This window comes from Gadus macrocephalus, chromosome 4 (assembly GCF_031168955.1).
Source record: "Gadus macrocephalus chromosome 4, ASM3116895v1".
In the NCBI taxonomy this organism is placed as follows: Eukaryota; Metazoa; Chordata; class Actinopteri; order Gadiformes; family Gadidae; genus Gadus; species Gadus macrocephalus.
In genome coordinates, this window is record NC_082385.1 from 17,554,690 (window position 1) to 17,581,872 (window position 27,183).

The 27,183-nt window shown below is 43.4% G+C and overlaps 1 protein-coding gene and 1 long non-coding RNA gene across 5 annotated transcripts in view; one reads left to right on the plus strand and one right to left on the minus strand.

Annotated features, from left to right (window-relative positions):
- LOC132455091 (mediator of RNA polymerase II transcription subunit 13-like) overlaps positions 1-27,183 on the minus strand; it is a 141,096-nt gene that overhangs the window by 27,004 nt on the left and 86,909 nt on the right. For 3 of the 4 annotated variants that reach the window (XM_060048806.1, XM_060048805.1, XM_060048804.1), the window contains exons 5-14: positions 24,121-24,266; positions 18,799-19,026; positions 10,657-10,821; positions 9,889-10,045; positions 9,508-9,612; positions 7,721-8,512; positions 7,182-7,395; positions 4,129-4,207; positions 3,872-3,999; positions 3,384-3,480 (exon numbers count right to left, since the gene is read on the minus strand). In XM_060048806.1, coding sequence (XP_059904789.1) covers positions 3,384-3,480; positions 3,872-3,999; positions 4,129-4,207; positions 7,182-7,395; positions 7,721-8,512; positions 9,508-9,612; positions 9,889-10,045; positions 10,657-10,821; positions 18,799-19,026; positions 24,121-24,266 — 2,111 coding nt within the window. The remainder of the gene's footprint in view (positions 1-3,383; positions 3,481-3,871; positions 4,000-4,128; positions 4,208-7,181; positions 7,396-7,720; positions 8,513-9,507; positions 9,613-9,888; positions 10,046-10,656; positions 10,822-18,798; positions 19,027-24,120; positions 24,267-27,183) is intronic. The other variant, XM_060048807.1, reaches the window with a different exon arrangement.
- LOC132455133 (uncharacterized) overlaps positions 20,532-27,183 on the plus strand; it is a 110,117-nt gene continuing 103,465 nt past the window's right edge. Inside the window, exons 1-2 of the long non-coding RNA XR_009525090.1 lie at positions 20,532-21,104; positions 21,586-21,611. This is a non-coding gene — a long non-coding RNA (uncharacterized LOC132455133). The remainder of the gene's footprint in view (positions 21,105-21,585; positions 21,612-27,183) is intronic.

Here is a 27,183-nt window from a genome sequence, read left to right on the forward strand (position 1 = left end):
TGGGGAGATCCAATTCCTCCACTGAAAAGGGTGGAAAGTGCTTACAACTCTCTGCTAGGTAGCGATCTATCTCTTCTCTACATGTAGTTGTGTTGGGCGAATGTTGCTGAGGGAGGTAGCATATTTGATTGATTCGCTGAATTGTCCAATCATGTGGTGATAACAAAAAAGAAATGCGATATGATTGGCCTGGGGCGCACACTAGTGCGATCCGAGGGCGAATTTTCTTGTGCCAATGAAAAGCTGTCTCTGCTTGATAGACAGCAAACAGTTAGCGAGCTTACATGACTACAACGTGGCTGGCGCCCCTGACTTGGAGGAGGGCTTTATTTTGAATGACCAATAACTAGCCTAGCCCAAATCATTGACGTTCAGACGCATTTAAATGGTTGCTGGCAGTGACAAGTATATCACACAATTAAACAAGATGTATTTTTGTTGATTTATTTCGGATTGATAATAGTTTATTAATGGTTGACAGATATATTCAAGTGAATATTTCACGGAGGGGCGGGGCCCTAGCGCCCTCTATTGACCCACCGCCACTGATCATATAATATGATATAGAATGTCTGTGGATACAAACGCTTAAAAAATATATATATATTGACGCTACTAGTTGATGTCGGCAGGATTGCTATGGCCGGTCCTTATGCGGAAATCGGAAAGACTAGCTGCGTTTCCATCCCCCTAATTTTATGCAAATTTTTAAGTATCGAATCAGTAAACGATGATGGAAACACCACAAATCGCATAAAAATCCTCTAATTCACAAAAAAGTTTATCCGCTGGCTTGAGGTGGTTTTTGAGAAATGCGAAAGAGAGTCAATGCGCAAAATGGGAGATGGAAACACACTTTTTCGAAACAGCTGTGACGTAGCGAACATTGAACATACAGGACTGACAACGTCCGACCGGCAATAGCAACCCTGCCGACATCAACTTGTAGCGTCAATATATTTATATTTTAGTGCTGTCAGTTAAACGCGTTATTAACGGCGTTAACGCAAAGAATTTTTACGGCGTTAATTTTTTTATCGCGCGATTAACGCAATTTTTATTTATTTTTTTATTTTTTTTGGCTCAAAACAAAGAAGCAGTAGCCTGACTGCTATGTTCAAGGCAGTATGTTTGTATGTTCATCATTTAATTGCACCATAGGCATTTTTTTTGTATCATCCTGTTTTGATCAGTATATGCCAATGTTGTTATCAATAAGAAAACATTTGCACAAGGCAAGCCGATGCACTTCTCCATGTTGATAAGAGCATTCAAATTAGAAAAATTAATGGGACAAAGAAATCAAGGGATATTTAGCATCGAAAAATAATTTGCGATTAATCACGATTAACCGTGAGTTAACTATGGCATTAATGCGATTAATCACGATTAAATATTTTACGATTAAAAAAAATACGATTAATCGTGAGTTAACTATGGCATTAATGCGATTAATCGTGATTCAATATTTTAATCGCTTGACAGCCCTAGTTTATATACATAGACATCCTATATCATATGTATATGATATAGGATGTCTATGTTTGCATATCCTTTAATTATATCCTGTCCATTAATCCCTGATATATGGACATCTACTAAGTAATTCCAGTCAAATTGTCTGTTCAGCCTTCAAAAGGAGAGCTGGTACATTGTGGAAAATACATTAAACTGTAATCAGAAAATTCAGCACTCACTGGATCGGCTGGCGGCCGAGTGTGAAGCGGCTGGGATGAGGATCAGCACCGCTAAATCTGAGGCCATGACTCTTAGCAGGAAACCGATGGATTGCTTACTCCGGGTAGGAAATGAGTCCTTAGCCCAAGTGAAGGAGTTCAAGTACCTCGGGGTCTTGTTCGCGAGTGAGGGTACTATGGAGCGTGAGATTGGCCGGAGAATCGGAGCAGCGGGGGCGGTATTGCGTTCGCTTTACCGCACCGTTGTAACGAAAAGAGAGCTGAGCTGCAAGGCAAAGCTCTCGATCTACCGGTCGATCTTCGTTCCTATCCTCACCTATGGTCATGAGGGCTGGGTGATGACCGAAAGGACGAGATCGCGGGTACAAGCGGCCGAGATGAGTTTTCTCAGAAGGGTGGCTGGCGTCTCCCTTAGGGATAGGGTGAGAAGCTCAGCCATCCGTGAGGAACTCGGATTAGAGCCGCTGCTCCTTTACTTAGAAAGGAGTCAGCTGAGGTGGTTCGGGCATCTGGTAAGGATGCCCACTGGGCGCCTTCCTTGGGAGGTGTTTCAGGCACGTCCAGTGGGGAGGAGACCTCGGGGAAGACCCAGGACTAGGTGGAGAGATTATATCTCAACACTGGCCTGGGAACGCCTCGGGATCCCCCCGTCAGAGTTGGTCAATGTGGCCCGGGAAAGGGAAGTCTGGGGCCCCCTGCTTGAGCTGCTCCCCCCGCGACCCGACCCCGGATAAGCGGACGAAAATGAGATGATGAGATGAGATGAGAATCAGAAAACGCGGTTATATGCTATAGACCCTGGAGTATCTGTGGTATAAAGGCTGTGACGAATTTCGAATTATAAATATGTACAATGTATCCTTTAAATACGTCCATGGAACAGATGGCCAATGTGAATAATAGATTTGTGTGGACCGCTGAAGAGGTAAAACTTTTCCTTGCTCTCATTGAAGAAAAAAACATGCTTGATTGTCGACAGGGGGGGGGGGGATATTTTAGACACTCGGATTATATCACTTTAAATAAGAATGATTAGTCAAAGTTAGATCAAACTAATAGTGCATATATTTCAGTGATACAGTGATGTTGTAGGGGTGGATGATACAGTATTGTTTGAGGGGTGGATGATACAGTGATGTTGGATGGTGGATGATACAGTGATGTTGGAGGGTGGATGATAAAGTGATGTTGGAGGGTGGATGATACAGTGATGTTGGAGGGTGGATGATACAGTGATGTTGGAGGGTGGATGATAAAGTGATGTTGGAGGGTGGATGATACAGTGATGTTGGAGGGTGGATGATCAAGTGATGTTGGAGGGTGGATGATAAAGTGATGTTGGAGGGATGGATGATAAAGTGATGTTGGAGGGTGGATGATAAAATAATGTTTGAGAGGTCGATGATACAGTGATGTTGGAGGGTGTATGATACAGTGACGTTGGAGGGATGGATAATCCAGTAATGTTGGAGGAGTGGATGATACAGTGACGTTGGAGGGATGGATAATCCAGTGATGTTGGAGGGTGTATGATACAGTGACGTTGGAGGGATGGATAATCCAGTGATGTTGGAGGGTGTATGATACAGTGACGTTGGAGGGATGGATGATCCAGTTACGTTGGAGGGGTGGATGATACAGTGACATTGGAGGGGCGGATGGCCACAGCTGAAGCGATGCACTCACTTGAGGGGTACGGTACGGCCACTCTCCCCTCCTTCCCTGAAGGGCGATCCTCTGCTGATTGAGGGATTATGGTCGTGTGCTGGTTTGGAAAATTGCCCTAAAAATGATGTACAAATCAATTAATCTCAACGCACGTCCGTGCATTTTAAGCTCATTGACCTAATGCTCGCCGATAATTCAATGTTATACAATGTTATATTGTGAAGTCATCAAGGTCAGTATGCATCCCAGTTAGTGGTATACATTCATAACAAGAAGTCAATCAAATGATACAGTCTTCACATCATGCAAAGGAAAATCTGTGTCATGTCTTATATCATCATTAACTTCAGTGATACGTAAAATGTCTTTTTTTTTCTTCCATATTTTGATAAATGTATTGGGGGTGTGATATTCCCAATAAGTGTTGCTATTCTTGGATATACAGTAATGGTAACCAAAATTTCTTCACCATACCAGAGGCACAAATGTACGTTTAGCATCCTTACCCCTAGTTCCTCGTCATCCTCATCGAAGATGTTATCCAGATCAGAGATGTTGACGGCCAGGTCTCCCTCTCTGGTCAGGGAAGGGTTTGTTTTGGCGGATCCTTCATCTTGGCCCGATTCAACTGTGGCTGGGACCAGAAAAAAAAAGATTTAGGCAGTACATTGATTTAGATGAGGAGCTTCAAGATCGATACTTTAAGCAGTTGTTATTGATGAAGACGTGAGGCATTAGTAAACGGGGTAAATGGTTTTCTCACCTGATTTGGGGGCAGAGCTGAAAATTGACATGGCGTCGTTCACGTCCAGGTGGGCGCTGTTGGTGGTGATGTCCTCACCCTGGTCATGTGATCAAGAACAGAATCATCTCAAGGCTCTGGCAACTTTCCTACAAGTGGTTTCATTTATAACACAAGCATTATACTAACACTTATACAGCATTAGGATAGGGTAAGCGTTAGGGTTGGGGTAAGGTAAAGGCTTAGAGTAAGGGTAAGGGTTAGGGTAAGGGTTACGGTTGGGGTAAGGGTTGGGATTGTGGTAAGGGTTACGGTTGGGGTAAGGGTTATGGTGAGGGCTAGGGTTGGGATAAGGGTAAGTGTTGGGGTAAGGTATAGGGTTAGAGTAAGGGGAAGGGTTAGAGTAAGGGCTGATTATGGTTCCACGTCGATGTAAAGCAAGGGGGTTTACGGACACATTACGTATTTGCGGACCCTCCATGTGTCCATCGCAAGGGCCTGACATGCAGCAAGGGCTGTGATTGGTCCGCTTACTAAAACCTGACGCAGAGCAAAACAGGTTCACGACTGCGTCGAAGCGTCTGCGGGGTCATTGCGTTGCGTCAACGTGAAACCATAACTGAGCCTTAAGGGTAAGGGTAAGGGTTAGGTTAAAGGTTAGGTAAGGGTAAGGGTAGTGGTTCTGTAAAGTTTCAGGTTAGCCAAAGTTAATAGGTTCTGTAAAGATTCAGGTTAGCCAAAGTTAAAAGGTTCTGTAAAGGTTCAGGTTAGCCAAAGTTAAAAGGTTCTGTAAAGCTTCAGGTTAGCCACAGTTAAAAGGCTCAGTTTACTGAGAGGCCTGTGAGTCTAAATGACTCAGCAGTAAAGGTAAATATTGTATAACCAGGTATTTTAAGTGTGATTCAAAGACTTAGAGAGGGCAAATTTTCCAGATACAAATAACATGTTATGTGAACTCAAAGCTATGCACAGTCACTTGATGCTGCCTTGAGTGGCAATTAGCCGTGGATTCACAGAGAATACTTAATGACAAGCAGGACACAAAGTCATGCAGTTAATCATACAATGCATAATTACATTTAGCATCCCAGTGCAAACCGAGAGCAAATAACCATTGTAGCCAATACAATATTATAATAGCATGCCATGCAGTTTATTGTATAGTTTTGCTCAGGTATTCAAACCAAAACCTTGAAAATGTATCCTAAACCATAGGCCACTAACAGTACAAGCAGGACAATTGCAACCAAGCGCACAGTCCTTCCTCCCTCCCTGTAAAAACCACCAGCCGCCACTGGTACATATACAAAGGTACAAAGGTATATATATATATATATATATATATTCCCTGGATAAAGGGACATTAGCACCCCCTTATCGCCTATTGACAATTACTGCTGGAGGACGTTCCTCCCTGAGCCTCCATTGACTCCCATTGAATAACATGGGGTTCAATGGGAGAGAGGAGGAAATTCCTCCTTTGAGTGGGTGTGACTAGATAAGGGATCTAAATTGCGCCAACGTCTATTCACGAATAGGCTGGAGCCCTGGCTGCGCTATGAACCAATAAGAAGGAGTCCTGGCTGCGCTATGAACCAATAAGCAGGAGCCCTGGCTGCGCTATGAACCAATAAGCAGGAGCCCTGGCTGTGAAGCACCCTGGAGGGAGGGCTCATCCCCTCAAGTCTAGGCTACTAGAACAAACAAACCCGCTCAGTTCGTATGCCTCATTTCCACCGAGAGGTGCGCTACTGCTCGTTGCAGTACAGTGCGGCTCTGTTTGCTTATATTGGCGTTTCCAGCGCCAAAAGTTGGGCATGGTCCCGAAATAAACACACTGAGCCTACCTATTTTTCGACACTCCTCCGTTGGATTACCAAGCCATCTGAAAGGGTCGCGAAAACGTGGAGCTACACACGCCGTTATTCTGAAATCACTAAAAAAATATCCCATTTGGTGTGACCAGGTCACTGATATCTTTGCAACACAAACAGCGAGGAGGATTGACTTGATCTATAAATGAAGTCCCTCAATCTTAATTGACTCAACACCATGACCAACATTCTGAAACATCCATTAACATCCACATTTGCCTCAAACAATTTTAAGCATTTTTAATGGCATCACTTTCGGTCTTGTGTCTTCATTTTCTTAAAACAATTGTCGCTAAAAGTAAACATAGGCAATTTACAACCAATAGCTTCAGTCATTGAGGGCAAAAATAGGCCACGATTTTTTTATTTTGTTTGACAAATCAAGAGTAGGCCTGATTTGTATAATTGGCTTTGCATCCTTTCCTTCTGGCCTTGTAGTCCAAGACATGCAGCCCAACAGCTTTCAAAATGCAATGCTGCCACTGGTGGATTTGTATACATTTTATTCACATAATTATCCCTCCCAATTTTTTTGTAGTTCACCAAAACACCCTGGCTGAATCCGAATACTCATACTTGACTGCTATATAGTATGCATTTTGTAGTACGCCACAAATATAGCGCGTCCGAATGCTCAGTACGCATTGTGTAGTACGGAAATTGTTTCCGAATGCGTACTACCGCCACAGTAAACAACGGAGTTCACTACGCTATCCCACAATGCAACCGGAGTCTGGTAGCGAACGAAGAAGAGATGGCTAACCCGACACCACTAGAAAGACGTCGTAGAAAGTGGCGAAAAAAAAGAGACATTAAAGAGTAAAAAAGTAAAGTAAGTAATTAAGTAAATAGAGACATTTTTAATTTAATAGCAACGATGACAAGACGGAAAACAGGTAACTTTTGCCGGCATCTGAGGGGAGATACGTCATCTCCAAACATCCGGTGGAGTTTTGGCGGCGTTAGGAAGCGTTCAGAGGCGTTATACGCATAGCTGTAGACCGTACTACACAGTCAAGTGTAGTATGGTCAAGTAGTAGACACTGAACAGAAATAGTATGTACTAAGTATTCGGATTCAGCCTAACAGTGTGAGCAGGCAAATGGCAACCAAGCGCACAGCCCTTCCTCCTTCACTTTAAAAACCACCAGCTGCCACTGGAATATATATTTATTGACCTGACCCTAACATCTAACCCACCTTGTCCCTCCTGCTGGGTTCCCTTCCCTGGCCCCTGAGTCTCTTGGAGGAGGAGAAGGTGTACTCCAGGTCCTCCTTGAAGTCGTATGGATCCTCCCCAGGCTCCCGGGGGCCCTCCGACCCAGGCCCCGGCCGGACCAGGCTGAAGGTCTGGACGTGCTCCTTCACCCGCTCCTCCGAGATCTTGAAGATCTTCTGGGTCTGCACATACAACCTGGAGAACACAAGAGGTACGACTCATTAATGAGCTCCTCCTAATAAACACTCTGATTACATGCTTAATGTTCTAAGAGGAGGAGGAAGAAGTGGAGTAACCATGTGTATTCCAAAATGTACGCTCTAGTGCACACTGTACACACAACATGATAAAATCAATCACATCCAACAAGCTTCAGGCAGATTGCTCAGAGATTCCTAATATTAGAAAGTGAACACAACCTTTGGGCTTGGATTTGAACCCCACTGGACTCTCATCCCTGATGGCGCGAGGATTAGGGGTCAAAAAAGCCTCAACCATAGGCCAAACCGGTCTCACTCACCGTTTCAGCGCCAGCCCGTCCGAGGCCGTCTCCATCTTCATCTCCCCCAGGCGATCTACGGGGAGATCGGGGGGCTTTGGGTCGGCCTTGTTGCTGGTGGGCATGCGGTATCCTCTCCACCAGCCCACCCTAGTGTCCTTGGGCTCCAGCAGGGCTGCGTACAGGGCCGTCTCACTGGGCATCATCCCCCCCAGCCCGGAGCCTCCTCCCCCCACTCCTCCATGCGGGCAGGGGGGCAGGTCCACGGAGAGGTCCAGCAGGGGGTCCCGGGGGTCCTGCTCCCGGGGGTCCTGCTCCCGTGGGTCCTGCTTCCGGGGGTCCTGCTCCCGGGGGTCCTGCTCCCGGGGGTCCTGCTCCCGGGGGTGTGGACTGAGCGTGGGGGGCAGCGGAGAACTGGGGGAGTGCAGCAGGGACCTGGGATTGGCCCTCCCGACGTCCGAAAGGGTCTTGGTGAACCTGCAGCCGGGCCCGGAGGGGGGTTCCAGACAGGTCTGCTGCTCCAGGGAGGCCAGACCCCCCATTGGTGGAGCGGAGGACGACTCTGGATCGAAGTTGGCATCTGCGGCAACACACACACGGTGGTGGAAGGGGGGCGCAGCGACAGGCCGTTTGGACGGCTTCTCCCCTTTCTCACTCTTGTCGGAGCCTTTGGCGTGCTTGGCCGAGGAAAGGAGGTAGGAGGAGGAAGAGCCGGAGGAGGAGGAGGAGCAGGAGGAGAGGACAGAGTTGGCCCCGGCCGACAGGCTAGCAGTGGACTGGTTGGCGGCGTTGGCTTTGGCCTGCTGCTTGGACCTGAAAGCAATGGAAAACTCTCAGGGCGCTGGGTCGGTGATGTTCGCATGATACGCCTTGGCTACTCTATATCATTTAAATATTTGGATAGTGTTTTTAATTATGCGTAATACTATTCATTCAGTTATTTCTACTCTATATAGCACCGCCGCGAGGGCACCACCGCCGCTGGCCGCCGGGAGGGAATCGCGGGCAACAATCCTTTTCTCCTCCATGTCGCGGGTCAATCTGGACTTCAGGGAGTCAAAGCCAAAGTTCCTTTACCTAAATTCCTTCTCAACCAAACCAGCCGAGATAACCCCCGCTACGAGTCTCGTTGTGGAAGTACCAGAGAGGTCAGAGAACCCAACAGTCTAGTCTTTTCACCAAATGGGGGCTTTAAATAGCATATTTTATTGCGTATATTACTGTTCATTCAGATATTTGTACTTCATATCATTGTAATATTTTAAGAAGCATTTTGGATTATGTATAATACTGTCCATTCAACTATTTCTGTTACATATCATTTTAGGACTACTGGAACACTACTGGGGGTGGGTTCATGGTGTAGGACTACTGGGGGTGGGTTCATGGTGTAGGACTACTGGGGGTGGGTTCATGGTGTAGGACTACTGGGGGTGGGTTCATGGTGTAGGACTACTGGGCGTGGGTTCATGATGTAGGACTACTGTAGGTGAGTTCATGATGTAGGACTACTGGGGGTGGGTTCATGATGTAGGACTACTGGGGGTGGGTTCATGGTGTAGGACTACTGGGGGTGGGTTCATGGTGTAGGACTACTGGGGGTGAGTTCATGATGTAGGACTGCTGGGGGTGGGTTGGTTCATGATGTAGAACTACTGGGCGTGGGTTGGTTCATGATGTAGGACCACTGAGGTGGGATCATGATGTGACTACTCTAGCTAGGTTCATGATGCAGGACAACTATGGGTAGGTTCATGATGTAGGACCAGTCGGGGAAGGTTCCTAATGTAGGACCTCAGTACACCTACCTGTAACAGGAGCAGGGTGCCCTGGCTCCTAGGTCGTTGAAGTCCCATGTGGTCACCCCATTCAACACCTCGTCCATTGGCATCAGTTCACTGCTCTCAGTCCACCTACAAGAAGGAGTGAATGGTTGAATAAATGAATGGGTGGATCTAGTCCGGTTTTACTTATTTTTGATGAATGTCTGTTGGTTGTCAGGTATCTTGCTCAAGGATACGGACAATGGGGTTCAAACCCAGACCCTTATGGCTTGCGGTCAGGAAAACCTTACCCCTGACTATCCTGGACCATCGGATGGCAGTTCTGTGGATCGGGACGAGGGAACTGAAGACATGGGGACTAGTTAGACTAGACTAGAGGAAGAGTTGTTACATCAGTTCACTTACTTCTGCTGATGCTGGTTGAGATAACACTCCCTCCACGCTTGATGAACCACATGGTCAGTTAAGCTTTTCCCAGAATGCTTTGGGCTCAGGTTGGTGATCCCAATGGTAGTTTCTTGAGGGGTAACACTAGAGACCGTGGTCACAAAGCCGCTGTCCGCTGAAATAACACACAAAAACAAAATGGCCTCCGTGAGAAGGTGGATGAAATTGTCTCATTAAAACATTGTAATATATGCAAAAACTACCGTGGGCAACCCCAGGGTTAGTTATATTAGCATAAACGATCATAGACTATTAAAGATGTTTTTATATATATATATAAATAGAGAGAGGGACAATACCATCGCTATGATAAATATTTTGCTACTAGTTTAGTACGATTGTCTGTATGTACTTAATGGTTTATTTATCTTATTAATTCTACTGTACAATTCATTTGTTTTCTATTATCGGACCTAATTGTCTGCACGCTCGTTCGGAAAGTTTAATTAGATGTTGAATGAATGTTTTTGACGATGCGCTCACAGTTTCACGGAGGATCAGATCGATTGATTGTCTGTAGTTATCTGTATGCTTAATCTAAATTGCATAAGTGTTCACCAGGGTCAACATCTCTTTAATTATTTGTCATTATCTGGGCAACTGCCATTTGTCCTTTATACCTTTTTGAATCATGTTTTGAATCACATTTCTTCTTCTTCTTAATATGACCAAGCATAGGTGTTCTGCATGCACTATGTTGGAGCCCATTGCCTAGTGTAAATGTACCTGAGCAGGGCTGTTCGGGGGAGGTGGGGGGCGTGAGGGGCGCGCTGCAGTGGCTGGGCTCCCGGTGCAGGGCGGGCGCCCCTGGTACTTGAGGGGGGCTACGCACCAGCAGGTCACTCTGGGCAATTAGCACGAAGGCAGCTGGATAGGTCATCCTCACGCCACCTTGGAGAGAGAGAGGTGGGAAGAGGGAGTCAGTGTCGTTGCTCACAGTGAGAGAGCAAAGCGACAACTGCCATCTGTTTGAACTGCTGCTCTGGAAAGGTAAAACAAAATAATTATAAATAAGAAACATACCGTTTTTGACGAGTTTTTTAGGGATGGTCTGGTTTTTAATGAATATATGACTTACATGCTGCTGTTCTACTTGGGCCACTTCACTTACAGTTTTTCTCGATTGTAAACACACAAAAAATTTAACTATGCACACAATTCTGAAAATTTGAAGCTCATGTATCAACTACAAGACTCCAGACTGCTAAACTCTAAGCAGAATTCCATTGTTTCCAGTTTTTCTAAACTCTAAGCACAAATCTCATCATTTAGCACACTTGGTTCACCTGGATCACACTGGCCTTCACAACGCAACAACTAATTACCATAAGTCCAACTCACTTCTCACCTGTTCAAACTCAACTGTCAAAACACTTCAATCATGTGTCAGAGCATAAAAAGAACTCGGTGAGCTCTACTGTGTTGTAGATATGGTCCTTTGGCCTGATCAGGATTGGAGGTGGGATGCATACTGATTTACATCTGTTTCACCTCATTTAAATTCTTATTTTTGGCCTACGTCATTTCAGCTGAAGATTTTACTGTATTACAGTAAAAAATATATACATTTTCATTGTTACCTTTTTGTACTTATTTTATCATTACATCCCCCGAAAGAAATTCTAAACATTTTCTTACTATAGTGATTTTCATTTTTCTTAAAAGTGCAATTACGGTACTGTAATTTACCAAAATAGGTAACATTGGTATATTGTCAGAACACTGTTGCAGCATCAACTATAGTCGTACAGTATGACTCTGGGAAGCTGGGATTGTGAGTTTAGCCCATTGGAGCTCATTAGATAGGGAAATATGCATTGTATCCTATTCTGATAAGATTGTGTCAATGCAATATTTATATGATATTTTCACAGTATTGTATTACAATATGGCAACAGTTTTTATACTATATGTACCACCTAATTGCAACTTTAAAAAAGACAGCTATTTCTAAACAATCTCCTACATTGGAATATGTAACATGGCCTCATAAAGCCAAAACATATGTATCTAGAAAATGCATTTCCTGCAGAAAATGTGGCGAGTGCTGTAGTAAAAAGTGCGGTTGAACATATTTTTTAGATTTATAGATTAAGACATAAAGAAACGTTAAATGACTTACAGTTTTTTTCAATAGCTTGAACACTGTAGACACATGCTTAGACCAAAGTAACACAACTTGAAGTTTTTGTTACTATACCTTAAACACATGTAACCATTCCTTAAACAAAAGCGCTTCTTTGCACTTTAGTTGCAATTGTGCAACACACTTGCTCCTTTCTGCAAAACAATTGCTCCTGCACACTACACACTATTTCATACATAAGACACTTAATTCAAAAATGACGTCTCATTGTACCATTGGGAAAACACATCTTTTCAAAATCCTAAACACATTGGTTAACTGAGAATACTTACTTACACACCTTAAAACACTTTCTTCAAAAACTGAACACCAATCAGCCAGCTACAAAAAGGCCTCAGTTGAGCCATTTTGAGAACTTTGCAAGCATGGATGAAGCAAGAGCAAGAGGCAGAGGTAGAGGAGGAAGAGGAGGACAGAGACATAGAGGAGGACGTGGTGGAAGAGGAACATTATTTCCGATGACATAAAAGCCACTTTGGTGGACCATGTCATAAACCATGGTCCGACTATGAGGGAAGCTGGGCGGAGAGTCCACCCTAATCTAAGCCGTTTCACAGTTTCATCCATAATAAGGACAATCCGACAGGAAAACAGGTATGTCTTCAACTCTCTACTTTCTACTCTACTTAGAACTGTATCTAGAGTATTTGCTGTATTGTACCATATCACATGTACTGTATTGCAGGGTGGCTAATGCTCCTTTTTGAACGAAAGTGGTAGTTTTGTGACATACTGTGATTACCTACATTGAGGTGTTTCACTACTTTCTATGGTATATACAGTTACAGTATGTACAGAATATACAGCACTGTAAAAAGAAGCAAACCAATACAGTAACATATTGTGGTTGCTTTTTTCTATAGAATGACTGGAAGACCTTCTGGGGGCGGACGCCCACGCCTGTTCACCCAACAGCAGGAACTTGCCATTGTGGACCTAGTCTGAGCAAACCGTCTCAACCAGCTACAGCAACAAAATACTTGCAGATAGAGAAGTATTCAATAACATAGAGCGAGTAACCATTTCCACTATCAGACGCATCTTGGTAAAGCACCAAATGACCATGAAGCAATTGTACAGGGTCCCATTTGAGAGGAACAGTGTCAGGGTCAAAGGACTTCAACGTGAATATGTACAGGTAAGTGTTACAGTCCTTTACATTTACAATACAGTATTGGTGTCATCCAGTTACAGCTGAATATGTGCCATTGTATCAGTACCACATCGATACATTCAGAGAGGTTCCAGGTACCTGTTCGATGGGGTGGGGGTTCTGTATGTGTAGTACTGTAGTTGAGTGTTTTGAGTAATGCCATCCAAAATATGTATTACTTGTATTTTGTTTTGTTACAGCGCATCTTGGAGATGGATGGAGCTGCACAGCCTCATGAATTTAGTTACATTGATGAGGCTGGATTCAACCTCAGCAAAACAAGACGACGGGGTCGTAACATAATTGGCCAAAGGGCAATTGTGCCAGTCCCGTGGCAGCGCTTGGAGATGGCGGGTATATGACCGCCAACCACATGCTCGCATGCCTCTTCTGCAGGCAATGGAACAGGCCTGCGGAGACATCGACTTAGGGTCAATCCATGGATTGATTCGGCACACAAGGCAATATTTTCCCCGATGCTTAGCGGGAGAAAACATCGCTTGTGATGTTGATGAGATCCTATGGCCAGACCCCAACAGACGGCAGGATCCATAAGCCCACCCACGCACAATTGCCATGTTTTTCTGTGTTCACAGTATAGTAGGGTTTATTTTTTTTTTTTTTTTTGCTCAAACTGTATTTACTGCACTGTAATGTACAGTACTGCAATGTACAGTATTTAGTATTTGATCTTTTGGTTGTGGTGAAAACGTGCCTGTTGTGGAACTGAATAAAAACAGTGAACATGAAAGACTGCAGTGTTTTATATAAAGTAGACCAGTGTGTTGCTGCTGATCTGAAAGTGTATTCATATGATGCAAGTGTGTATCATTTTGTCATCAGAGTGCCATTTGTACAAAGAATTGTTAGGTTTCGATAGCCGAGTTTCAATTTGACATAGATGTGAATGGTTTATTTCCCAGTGTTGTGTCTTATTTGCTTGTGTGTTGAGTTTTGACACAATGAGCCAAATTTTGCAAAATGTGTTCAAGCAATTGAAAAAAACTGTAAATCAAGTGAAGGGATTTTAACAAAAGTTCAAAAGTCTGTAAACAACATGGAGTAAACAATGTCAACATGCACACCATGTAAGAAAATGTCATTATTTGGAAACGAATAAAGTGACAGCTGAATGAAAAGCGCAAAGCATTGCTAAAAGTTTTCCTTTTATTCCTAGTCTGTTTTACATAGTTTTGAATGATGACTATATGCTCGGTAAGGTGACCTTGGGTGTCTTGAAAGGCGCCTCTAAATTAAATGTATTATTATTATTATTATTAAAAATGCAGAAATGTAAAAGATTGTTGCCCAATCTGGCAACAATGCCTGAACGTCCTCCAAAAGTAGCTCAATCCGGCAGGAAAAGAAGCCCAGTCTGGCAACACTGCTGAACATCCTCACGCTCCAGCGTCAACGTAAATCAATGAAAACAGCAGAAAACAAAGCCGGCAGAGGTGGGGGTAAGTCACTCATGTGCAAGTCACAAGCAAGTCTCAAGTCATAACCTTCAAGTCTCAAGCAAGTCCCAAGTCACTGTGGTGAGAATCAAGCAAGTCACAAGTCAAGTCATTGCTCAGGTCAAGCAAGTCACAAGTCAAGTCATACAAAAATCTGATCATCTAACCCAGTTTCCACATTTAAAAATCGGTAGAGTGAGTGGTTCATAAGTTGAGTTTTATTTCAACATTAACAATAACAATGTCTTAACATTAACAATAACTCAAACTATTCAAAACATTCCAAAACCATTATGTGAATAGGCCCAAAACTGAAGGCAGCTCTGTCCATCACAAATGTCCAGGTAGTGGTTCAACTGAATTTGGGGACTGGAACTTGAACCCTCTTAATTTTTTTGCGGTATGCTGAGAACAGCCCAGTCTGACGCTCTGGCTCTGACGGTGTAATTTTACTTGAAAATCACTTGAAATCATTATTATAACCCACTTATAGCCACTGAGTTCGAAGTAGCCTACTGACATGAAAATTAAACAAGTCAATCATCTGTGGAACGGGCAGGGCTCGAAAAACTCCAGCCAATGATTTTCAGAACCACCGAGTGGCATTGGACAGTAAGTACGTCAATCAAACGGTCGTACTGCACTCCCCCTCCCCCGCTCCCCGCGAGTGACCCCTTCGTGCACGTGCACGTACTCAAAGCTTGTGACCCAGAGCAAGCTTCTGTTTGTTGTTATCCTGCGGTAGCTACTGGAGCTAGCTAACTAGCTAATCCACATTTGGACCTAGCACTAGAAGACAACCCTAAACTCCAACCTAGCTAGCCTGGCTCACTCTCGCGCATCTGTGTTCGCGCTCTTGCGTGATTGTGCGTCCATGTACTTGGAATGGGTGGAGTCAGAGTCAGCGTTGAACGAGAGGGGGTAGGACCATTTGAGATGTGTATTTTTAAAATCGGCTGGCGTATCGCAAATCCCATATCCAACATTTAATCTAACTTTAAAAAAGTCATTTTGAGTCATCTGTCTCAAGTCTAAGTCAAATCTCAAGTCATGAAGACCAAGTCAAAGTCAAGTCGAGTCTTTTATCAGTGTTAGTCAAGCAAGTCTCAAGTCCTCAAATTTGCGACTCGAGTCTGACTCGAGTCAAGTCATGTGACTCGAGTCCCCCATGTCTGGAAGCCGGTATGAAACTAAACTTCTGATTCTGAAGAAAGTTTAATTTTGAAAATGTATTTAGTTACGTCTTAAACAGTTGAAGTCCCAGACTCCCATGTTAGTTTTTCTAAATCGTTCAAACACGTTTTCTGAAACTATAGCTCAATTTCTCAAAACTCTAAAAACAAACCTGAGAAGAGTTAATCATTTTGTCAAAACTACACAAATTCTTCTCAAAAACCAAAGAGTAAACACAGCTATCAAATAAATATCATTACATCTCTTGATGTAATGATGAAATCAGTGCAATTACAAGTGCAAAAGTTAAGAAAGCAAATACACATATTTTTACTGTAATACAGTAAAATGTTCAGCTGAACTTACTGCATAAAAAGCTTTTCGTAGGCCAACAAAAAAATAAATAGGAATATAAATGAGGGGAAACAGATCTACATGTAAATCAGTATGTATCCCACCTCAAATCCTGATCAGGCCAAAGGACCATATCTACAACACAGTAGAGTTTACCAAGTCCTCTTTTATGCTCTGACACATGATTGAAGTGTTTTGCCAGTTGAGTTTGAACAGGTGAGAAGTGAGTTATACTTGTGCTTAGAGTTTAGCAAAAATGTGAAAACAGTGGAATTGTGCTTAGAGTTTAGCATTCTGGAGTTGTAGTTGATGTATGAGTTTCAAGTTTTCGGAATTGTTTGCATAGATCAATTTTTTTCTGTGTATACAATCGAGAAAAACTGTCAAAAAAGAATATAGTATTTTAAAAGTAGAATATCTTAAAAAGTATAAAATATTTGAACATTTTGAAAAGAAGTGCGTAATTCTAGGCTAATAGGAACATTTTACAATTTGAATGGAGTCTCTAGGTGAAAAATTTAGGAAGGAGATAGGTCCCAAAGTTTGGAGAGAATAATAAAGAGGAAAGAAGGAATACAACTTTAGAAATAGTTGAGCGCTGCATGCAGCACTCACCTAAATAGTATTTTCATGGACATTTTTTGAACTGATCACACCAGTGTTTAATTTATGCTCTCTAAGAGATATTCATTTGATAGCTGTGTTTACTGTTTGTGGGAAAAAAAATCACTTTTGAGAAGAATTTCTGTCGTTTTGACAAATTGAATAACTCTTCTCAGGTTTGTGTTTAGAGTTTTGAGAAATTGAGCTATAGTTTCAGAATACGTGTTTAAACGATTGAGAAAAACTGTATATGATATATTCACAGTATTGTATCACAATATGGCAACAGTTTTTATACTACAGTACCACCTAATTGCAACTTAAAAGCAGAAAGCTATTTCTAAAAAAATTTTTACATTGGAATATGTCACTTGGCCTCATAAAGGCAAAACATAGTATGTAAATAGCATTTTGATGGAAGTGTTTTGAATTGATCACACCAGTTAATTGATTAACTTTTCTCAGGGTTGTGTTTCGAGTTTTGAGAAATTGAGCTATAGTTTCAGAAAACGTGTTTAAACGATTGAGAAAAACTGTCAGCCATTACCCACTTTGATTCATTCAACAGTCTGCTGCTTTAAACATATATATTGACAAACGTACTTCGCATAAATCAATGGCATATTATTATTCCATTCGATTTTTCTTGCGGTATCAAACAAAGACCCCCCCCCCCCCACCCCCCACCACCACACACAAACACACACACACAGCCTTGCTTGTAACCCCTGGCCACACTGTGAGGCTCTGGTGGTCTACTTAGATCACTGCAGCCACACTTCACTGCAACCACACTTATATATTTTTTACACTTATATTCAGTAAAATCTTCAGCTGAAATGACGTAGGCCAAGAGAGAGAGAGAGAGAGAGAGAGAGAGAGAGAGAGAGAGAGAGAGAGAGAGAGAGAGAGAGAGAGCATTGAACAGTGAAGTAATCAATGCGTATCCTCATTGTTTGCCGTGCGACATCAGTACGATCAAATGGGATTCTCACACAAGAAAGAGCTTGATTCCCTGTATTGTGCGTGTGGTGGTGATGATGGTGGTGGTGGTGATGGTGGGGGTAGTGATGATGGTGGTGGTGGTGATGGTGGGGGTAGTGATGGTGGTGGTGGTGGGGTTGGTGATGGTGTGGTGGTTGTGATGGTTTAGTGGTGAGGTGGTGGTGGTGATGGTGGTGGTGGTGATGGTGGTGGTGGCAGTGGTTGTGGTGGTGGTAATAGTGCTGGTGGTGGTGATAGTGCTGCTGGTAGTGGTGGCGGTGGTGGTGACGTCGGTGGAGGTGATGGTGGTGGAGTTGGTGGTGTTGGTGGTGGTGATGGTGGTCATGGTGGTGGTGTTGGTGGTGGTCGGGGTGTTGGTGGTGGTGGTGGAGGGTGGTGAGGTTGTGGTGGTGGTGGTGGTGAGGTCGCTGATGGTGGTGTTGGTGGGATAGGGACACCATTTCTTTGCTTTGCGCAGGCTGCTTACTGACTTAAGATCAAAAATGAATTGGGTGTCGATACTGCGTTAACCGTGTGTGCAAAGTAAAACTAAGCCTCTGAAATCCAGCGAGAGGGTCCTCGCAGTGTGTCAATACTTCTCTCTGGTACCCTGGGTATTGTGTCCCTCCTTACCTACCATTCGTCTCACTTCAAAAAGGCAACACCTAAGGGATAATGTACAGGTCTGTACTGGTCGTTACTGCCAAATAAACCCCAACCGCTTCGCTGGACATTATCCTAAATAAATCAAGAATTGTGTGAATAAATATAATAACAAAAAAGGATTAGTTTGATTTCTAAATCATTTCATTGCTTCCGCTACATAGATAGATCTACAGTTGGAATGTTGTGTCCATAGCAACGGTCTGTTCTTCAAAGCAGCAGTCTGCTAGGCGAAATAATAGACCATAGAACACCTTATTGACCAATCCGGATCGAGTCTTTAACATAGACATGTGACAATTCTAAATATCGCAATTTGAAAGATCCTTTCTCACCTACGATGACCTCGACCGCCACGTGACATGTGGGGTCATAGGCCCGCTCTCCTGGCTCCCTGTCCTTCTCCAGGTCTCCTCCTCCACTTCCTCTCTCCTCCTCCACCCTCCGCAGCACCATGGGGTAGAAGTAGCTCCACTCCTCCATCAGTTTCCTCACCGCCGGGTCGCTCATCTTGTAGGTCTGGCCCGTCAACGTGCCACTCAGCCCGTATGGACTCAGGATCACTACGCAGACACACGCACACATACACATACACACACACAAACATACATCCACACGCACGCACATACATACACACGCACGCACATATACACATGCACGCACACACATCCACCCATGCACGCACACACATACTCACATGCACGCAAACACAGACACCCACACATAGACACACAAACACATCCACAGACACACACACACACGCACGCAGGAAGAGATGGATAAATAGGTGAGCTGTAGTGATGGGTCGGTCGCGAACGATTCGGTCAGAATGAACGAATCCCGAAGGTGAACGACGAGAACAAAACAAGAGAACTGGTTCTTTTTTTTTTTTTTTATAAACAAAAATATGGTCACGTAAATAAAATATACAAACGAACAGAGCTTCGTCTCCCGAAACATTATATTGATTGAGTCTAAAACGTTCTCATCGATTCAGCCAATGATAAGGCACCACCACACAAGTTTACTTACGATCGCTGTAGGCTTCAATATCATGCAAGCACTTTATGTTGTCTTTTTATTTTGTTCTACATCACAAATGCATGAATTAATAAAGTATTGTTTTTACTTACCATTACGAGGCTCGTTTGGTCTAGTTGCTAACGTGCTTCACTGCTTATTAGCGCTACTTGGCAGACGCCAATAAATTCTTACTGCATCCCATTATGTATTAAGGATATTTATGAAAAAAAAGGCACGTATGTGCTTTATTTGCTTAATATTTACACTTAACCTGGGTAATTTCGCCATTACATTAGAAAGTAGTAAGCTACATGCATGTTGATTAACATTTATTCCATAATTTCCGATTCCCTTGCAAATGACGTAACAGACCATCTGACTTAACGAACGAATATACAAAAAAAATCTAACAAACAAATCATGATAATGAACGGAACTGAAAGAACTGATTCCCGGAAAAGAAGTTTTGCCCATCCCTAGTGAGCTGGGAACCATACATCTATCTCTATAGATATATATATCTCTATCGATATATATATATATGTTTATATATATGTATATACATATATATATATTAGAGCTGTCAAGCGATTAAAATATTTAATCGTGATTAATCGCATTAATGTCATAGTTAACTCACGATTAATCGCGATTAATCGCAAATTCTTTTTCTATGCTAAATATCCCTTGATTTTTTTTGTCCCATAATTCTTCTCATTTTAATTCTCTTATCAACATGGTGAAGTGCATCGGCTTGTCTTGTGCAAATGATTTTTTATTGATAACAACATTGGCATATACTGATCAAAACAGGACGATACAAAAAAAGAGCCTATAGTGCAATTAAACGACTGCTTTGAACAAATGTCATTTGAACATAGCAGTCAGGCTACTGCTTCTTTGTTTTGAGCCAAAGAAAAAAATAAAAAAATTAACGCAAATAAATAAAATATTTGCGTTAATGGGGCGATAATTTTTTTAACGCCGTTAAAATTGGTTTGCGTTAACGCCGTTAATAACGCGTTTAACTGACAGCTCTAATATATATACATATGTATATTAGGGGTGTGAATCTTTGGCTTCAGACGATTCGTTTCGATTAACGATTCAGTAGTTGGCGATTCGATTCAAGGACTTTTTTTTTTTTTTTTAACGATTCGATTCTGTAAACCACGATTCGATTCAGTAACTTTGAACCAAAATTCTATATCCGTGAAATAAACATGCAATAATGTGACACCGTGTCATGGGTAGATGTGTTGGAGCGTCTTGAACTAGGTGGATCACTCAGGAGCCGACGAGAAGTTTGGAAAAAGATGGGATCTTTTATTTTCCCAATTTAAGGCCCATAAGGCAATAAAAATAAAACGAAAATCAACAAAAATAAAAATACCTTTCACTAAACAAACTGAATGGGCTTGAGAGTCACAAAAACATCAATTCGAACTTAAGCATACTGGACCTTTATATTATTGCTAGATTTTGGCGTAGCCAAAATATACAAAAACTGCAATAAACATAATTACAAAAACTCGGGGTCACTTCCGGTTTACCCGGAAGTTATGACGTTAATTTAAACCCCATTGACGCGGCACACATTCCCTAATACAAAGGCCCCGTCCACACGAAGCCGATTTCATGGCGAAACCGCAAAGGTCTTGTACGGTTCGGCCTTCCGTCCACACGAAGCCGGCGAATCCGCTGAGCGAAACCGTAAACTTCTGAAACCACCCTCGGAGATGGTTTCAAATCTACCCGGTTTCGTTTTGGATTCGTGTGGACGCCTGAAGCCGACTGAAACCGTAAACCATGACGTCATCGCCCCACCCATCGACCCTCTAGCCAATGACTGTTAAGCCCGCGGAGTCTCACCCTTTATGCGCATGCGCGCCTCTTCTTTTTATTTGTTTTTCTTCTGGCTTTCTGTAGCAGAAGCAGCGCCCCTTATGGGCCTGGAATGTGTACTACAGCGTTTCTACAGATCTACCCGGTTTCGCTTGACTCCGTCTTTACGGAGATACTCCGAAACCGGATAGATCGAAACCGTAACGGTTTTGCCTGTTTCGGCTTCGTGTGGACGGGGCCAAAGTCTAGACGAGACGCTGGTAAGACGAACATTTACGCTGTGTTAAGATGTAACTTTTAAACTAAGTAAACAAACCTGGAATTTGACAACGACATACTTGTTTGAATGGTTATTGCAACAGAACAGGTGACGTTAATGGTAAATGGTATTAAACAGAACGTTGTAATGATGGTACTTGCAAGATTGTATTAAACTGCCGTAGCGCGCATGATAAATGACATGGTTGATAAATGATTTTAAAACAGTATGAAGGTAACGGAATACATAGTCAAACAAGACAAACACACACAGGCAACATTGAGGGAAGCTATGCGCCCCGTCACACACCCCATGTCAATTTTACCATTATTCTTTGCGAAGCCAAAATGCTTCCACACTTTGGATTTCAAGTTTGCTGGTGCATTATCAATCTCGCTGCCGCTCTCTAGCATGTTTGAAATGCACCAGTAGAGGGTGAGGGAGAAAAAAAACTCTTGTGGGACTTCCTTGCAAGCTGACTAGCTGATGACAGAGTTACGGATTACCGAGCTGCACTTCACAAAATAAACGTGTAAGCTAAGTCTTAAAACATTAATCATAATCGATTCATACGATTTAAAGCATTTATATCGATTATTGGTGAAGCCAAAGCGATTCATTCTATTTATTTATTTTAGCAGATCGATTTAGTTGAATCGGTAGGACTGACAATCGATTCATCGATGCATCGCATGAATCGTTACACCCCTAATGTATATCGATTCATATATCACTCCTTTTCAAGGTCTCCCTCACATTGGGGTTTTGGGAGATTTCCTTGTTTTACTTTTTAGGGTTGAGACGTTAAAGGGGACATATTATGGTGTTTTCCCAACAACTAAACATAGTATTTGAGTTCCAGAAAACATGTTTTTGAAGCTGTTTGCTGGAAACAGCTTTTAGGAAAAAAAATCTTGCCAACCGCTATTCCCCTCTGTTTCAGTCCCTTCAGAATGCGCTGTTTCTGGTGTCTGTAGCTTTAATGCAAATGAGCTGCTGCCCATTGACCACTGAGCTGTCAGACAGAAGCACAGCATGGAGGAGAAGGGATTCTTGCCATTTGCGGACTCCTGGAGCTCTATTGCTGCATTTTATTATCCATCCGTCTCAGAGGTACGAGGACGTTGCCTAGCGACATGCACAAACACGCCCCTTTTCCTCGGACAGCGAACTCGCCATCTCGGTTGAACTCAGTGGTGACCGAGCAAAATTCTGAGACAGAATTCAAGATGGCTGCGCCCAGTATAACTTGAAGTATTAACTGTTTTCATTATGCTTGGACCACTTTGGTGGTTTAAATGGCAATTTCAATCACTCGTATTACTGCAATACCTTAGTGCGTCCGTATCTCTGCCTATGGCCTATAGCCTACTTATTTTGGAGCGCTTGGTCCTCTGCCAATGCTACCGCGACAACAGCTTTCCGGGTGGCGTCCATGTTTTCCTCCAACGACCGAGCAAAATAATAACACACTTGAAGTGTGGGCGTGGCGTCAGATCTGAGATCCGAGTCGGTTCACAGAGAATACTCGAACGCAGCATATATCTATATAATATAATATAATAATATTATTATCTACGGGTATTTATATAATATTATATCTAATATCACGGCCATGTGCGCTTTGGATGATATTATGAATCATAAAGATGGCGTCTGACGTCTCTGGTACTTCCACAACAAGTAAAGACTCGTAGTGGGGGATATCTCGGCCATGATTGAGAAGAATTGGGGGAAAGGAACTGAGCTGCCGGACTACACAATACAAGTAGTCCGGCAGCACAACACAATACAACACAACAGGCCCCAGCCCAACACAACACAATGCAACACAACACATCCCAGCACAACACAACAAAATACAACACAACATAACACATCACAGCACAGCAAAACACAACACAACACAAGCCAACACACCCAAGCAAAACACAACACAATACAATACAAAATAACACACCCCAGCCCAGAACACCACACCACAATACAGCATAATACAACACAACAAACGCCAGCACAACACAACACAACCTCAGCACACTACAACACAAAACAATACAACACAGCACAGCACTGAACACTGAAGTAAAATCCTGCCAGATATTCTGAGAGCTGGTGTTCTAGTGTTGATGTTCTGAGGGGTGGTGTTCTAGTGTTGATGTTCTGAGGGGTGGTGTTCTAGTGTTGATGTTGTGAGGGGTGGTGTTCTAGTGTTGATGTTCTGAGGGGTGGGGTTCTAGCGTTGATGTTCCTCGGGGTGGGGTTCTAGAGTTGATGTTCTGAGGGGTGGGGTTCTAGTGTTGATGTTCTGAGGGGTGGGGTTCTAGTGTTGATGTTCTGAGGGGTGGTGTTCTAGTGTTGATGTTGTGAGGGGTGGTGTTCTACTGTTGATGTTGTGAGGGGTGGTGTTATACTGTTGATGTTGTGAGGGGTGGTGTTCTAGTGTTGATGTTGTGTGTGGTGGTGTTCTAGTGTTGACGTTCTGAGGGTTGGTTTTCTCGTGTTGGGGTGACAGAGGCGGGGGGTAAACCTTGGACGGCGGAGGAGGAGGTCTGCGCAAGGTGGATGTGGTCCTCTGTGACGTGGTAGGCAGGCTGGTGCTGGGAGATCTCCACACTGGTGCACACGTTGCTCTCCCCGTGGAGGAAGAAGGAGAAGGAGCAGGACAGGTGCTCGCTGGGGAGGCAGACAGAGAGACCAACGTTATGCATTTAAATATTAGGGCCCTATTTTGACGTTCTGAAATGCAAGTTAGAAGCACGAAACGCAAGTTGCTTTGTGGGCAGATCTCTGCCGCTGTTGCTATTATACCGGCAGATAAATTATTCTTGTGCCCGACGCAATTCTTAAATGGGTTGGTCTGAAGCCCGTAGGTGTGTTTTGGGCGTAACGTGCAACAAACCAATGAGAATTCCATCTCCCATCCCCTTTAAGAGCCAGCGCATTTGAACTTTACGAGTTGATAAAGTCTCCGCTGAGACTGATGCATGACCACATAAATTTCAAACTTCAAATGGCTCAGTTTCTGGCCGAATAATAGGCCTCATTCACACCTGGAATAGCGTTTTCTTCTAGAACTTCAGAAACGCTGAGTTGTCATGTCAATTATGGCGAGAACTTGACACATATGAAATCATATGCGGTCCTGTGGCCGCAACTGTGGGTCTATTTAATGATATGCGGCAATACATTAACAAACATCGTTTCTTAGCAGCATTGTATACATTATCGTTATCGACTTGTGTTCAAAAAATGTATGTATCCCCCCGTTAATATACATTGGCATGGACTGTATTATAGGTTACGTGTTTAGTTTGCGTGTGTTTAAAAAGATGGGTGCACACAGTCGCGCCAAGCATCACCCGCATTAATTCATTATTTTAACATTATTTTCTCACTGGCGGTAAAACTATGTTTTCTCACGATCAAATACTCATCAATCCTAAAAGTTATGGGCTTGTACACAATGTCTCTGTCAAGAAAATATGTGTTGGCTGTACGGTGTTTGCAGATGCATTGTTTGTCACTGAGTACTTCCATAGTGTCCTCATGCATCATTACACCATAACACCATATGAGCCACTAAAAATAGCAGCATGGCCTGGCTCTGGGGAAAAGTTGCAATCCAGAGCACCAGGCGAGCCAACCACACACACACACACACACACAAACACACACACACACACACACACACACACACACACACACACACACACGTACATTCACACGGAGACCCACAAATACACACATAATCACACACACACACTGACATAAGGAGACAAAGACGAACACACACTTAAGGAGACCAAGACAAACACACACACACACACACACACACACACACACACACACACACACACACACACACACACACACAAGTACAACTTCTTACCGCTGTATCAGCTGTTCTTTCCCAAATAATTTAACCGGGGGCTGCCCGTAATTCAGACACCTCATTGTTCCGACGTCTCAATGGTCCGAAATATTTCCCATTAGATCGACATGCCACTATGCCAACGGTTCAATGTAACAAAAACGAAACCCATTGGTCCGAAGGGCCGTTTGTCCGACTTTTCAAAAAGGAGGCGCATTAGGTCGACGGTTCAATATGCCGAATAGGCCTACATATAAAGAGTTTTGTACCTCGCTCGCGCTCTCTCTCTCTCTCTCTCTCTCTCTCTCTCTCTCTCTCTCTCTCTCTCTCTCTCTCTTTGTCACTTTACTCTCCAATATTCATCGTGAACGTGATATGTAGGTCTAGGTTTTATTTTGGTGCTTAGTGTGAGAGCGAGAGAGAGAGAGAGAGAGAGAGAGAGAGAGAGAGGTATAAAACTCTTTATATGCAGGCCTATTCGGCATATTGAACCGTCGGCCTAATGCGCCTCTTGTTTGACAGACAAACGGCCCTTCGGAACAATGGGTTCCGTTTTCGTAACATTGAACCGTTGGCATAGTGGCATGTCGATCTAATGGGAAATATTTCGGACCATTGAGACCAAGTGTCGGAATTACGGCATGGAACCAATTTAACCAACGTTATAAATTACCCTAAAACAAGATTTTGTTTTGGAAGGCTGGGATGTAGCCTTCTTTTATCGAGTTTATTATTGTTATATTATTATTTTAACGCATGGCATAGCCTACTACAGTGTTCATTCATGCAGCCCCTATGGAAAAAAATTTTGTTTGCATATTTGTGCTGTGTATAGCCTACTGGTGTGTAAGCTTATGTTGCAGTTCCGACCAGCCATGGTACGTCAATCGAGCAACACCAACTGCACTATCCGCTAGTGCACTTAGACCAGGTATTTTCTGGTCACTGGCGCAATTGCTTTTTCGATCAGTAAAATAGCACCATGTAACATTTGCGCCGGAACACGCCTCTGCTTTTCGCCGACACCCCTCTCAGGGGGCAAGTGTACTGGGGCGTGTTGGCTGCGGGGGAAAATCTGCTTTACGCCGGGTGCAAACTAGCAACGATACATGCATCGGTGTAGAAAGTCAATTGCGCCGGGTGGGGCCCTACATAGGGCCCTAGATCTCTTTGTTAGCTAGGAAACGGGCTCAGAAGACCACGACTTCCAGGAAGAGGTCTTGTTTGACATGGACGCATGATCAATCATGCAACACACCGGGGAAGTATTCTAGAAAAAAAGAGCTGTTGTGAAACAAACAAGATTTAAAACGACTTTTACAACAGGGGTTCTACGAAACAGAATAAAGATATACCTCCAGAATGGATGTGAATAAGGAATCAACCTGATTGGCCTGTGGTGTGCAGTGGCGGTTCTAGGGGCGCGGCCACAGGGGCCCTGGCCCCTGCTGAAATCAGATTGGCCCCTTACGTGCCCCTGTTCCGTCAATCAATTAAATTGTGAGCACTTAAGTAAACAACTAAACTTGTAAGTCACTAAACTAGTTGTACCTTTTTTTTTTATATTATTACCTGTTCTGTGCTGTACTTGGTATGTGTGTGTGTGTGTGTGTGTGTGTGTGTGTGTGTGTGTGTGTGTGTGTGTGTGTGTGTGTGTTTGTGTGTGGCTTGGTAGGTGGGTGGGTGGGAGTGTGTCCTAAAGTGAATCCTGACGGGCCA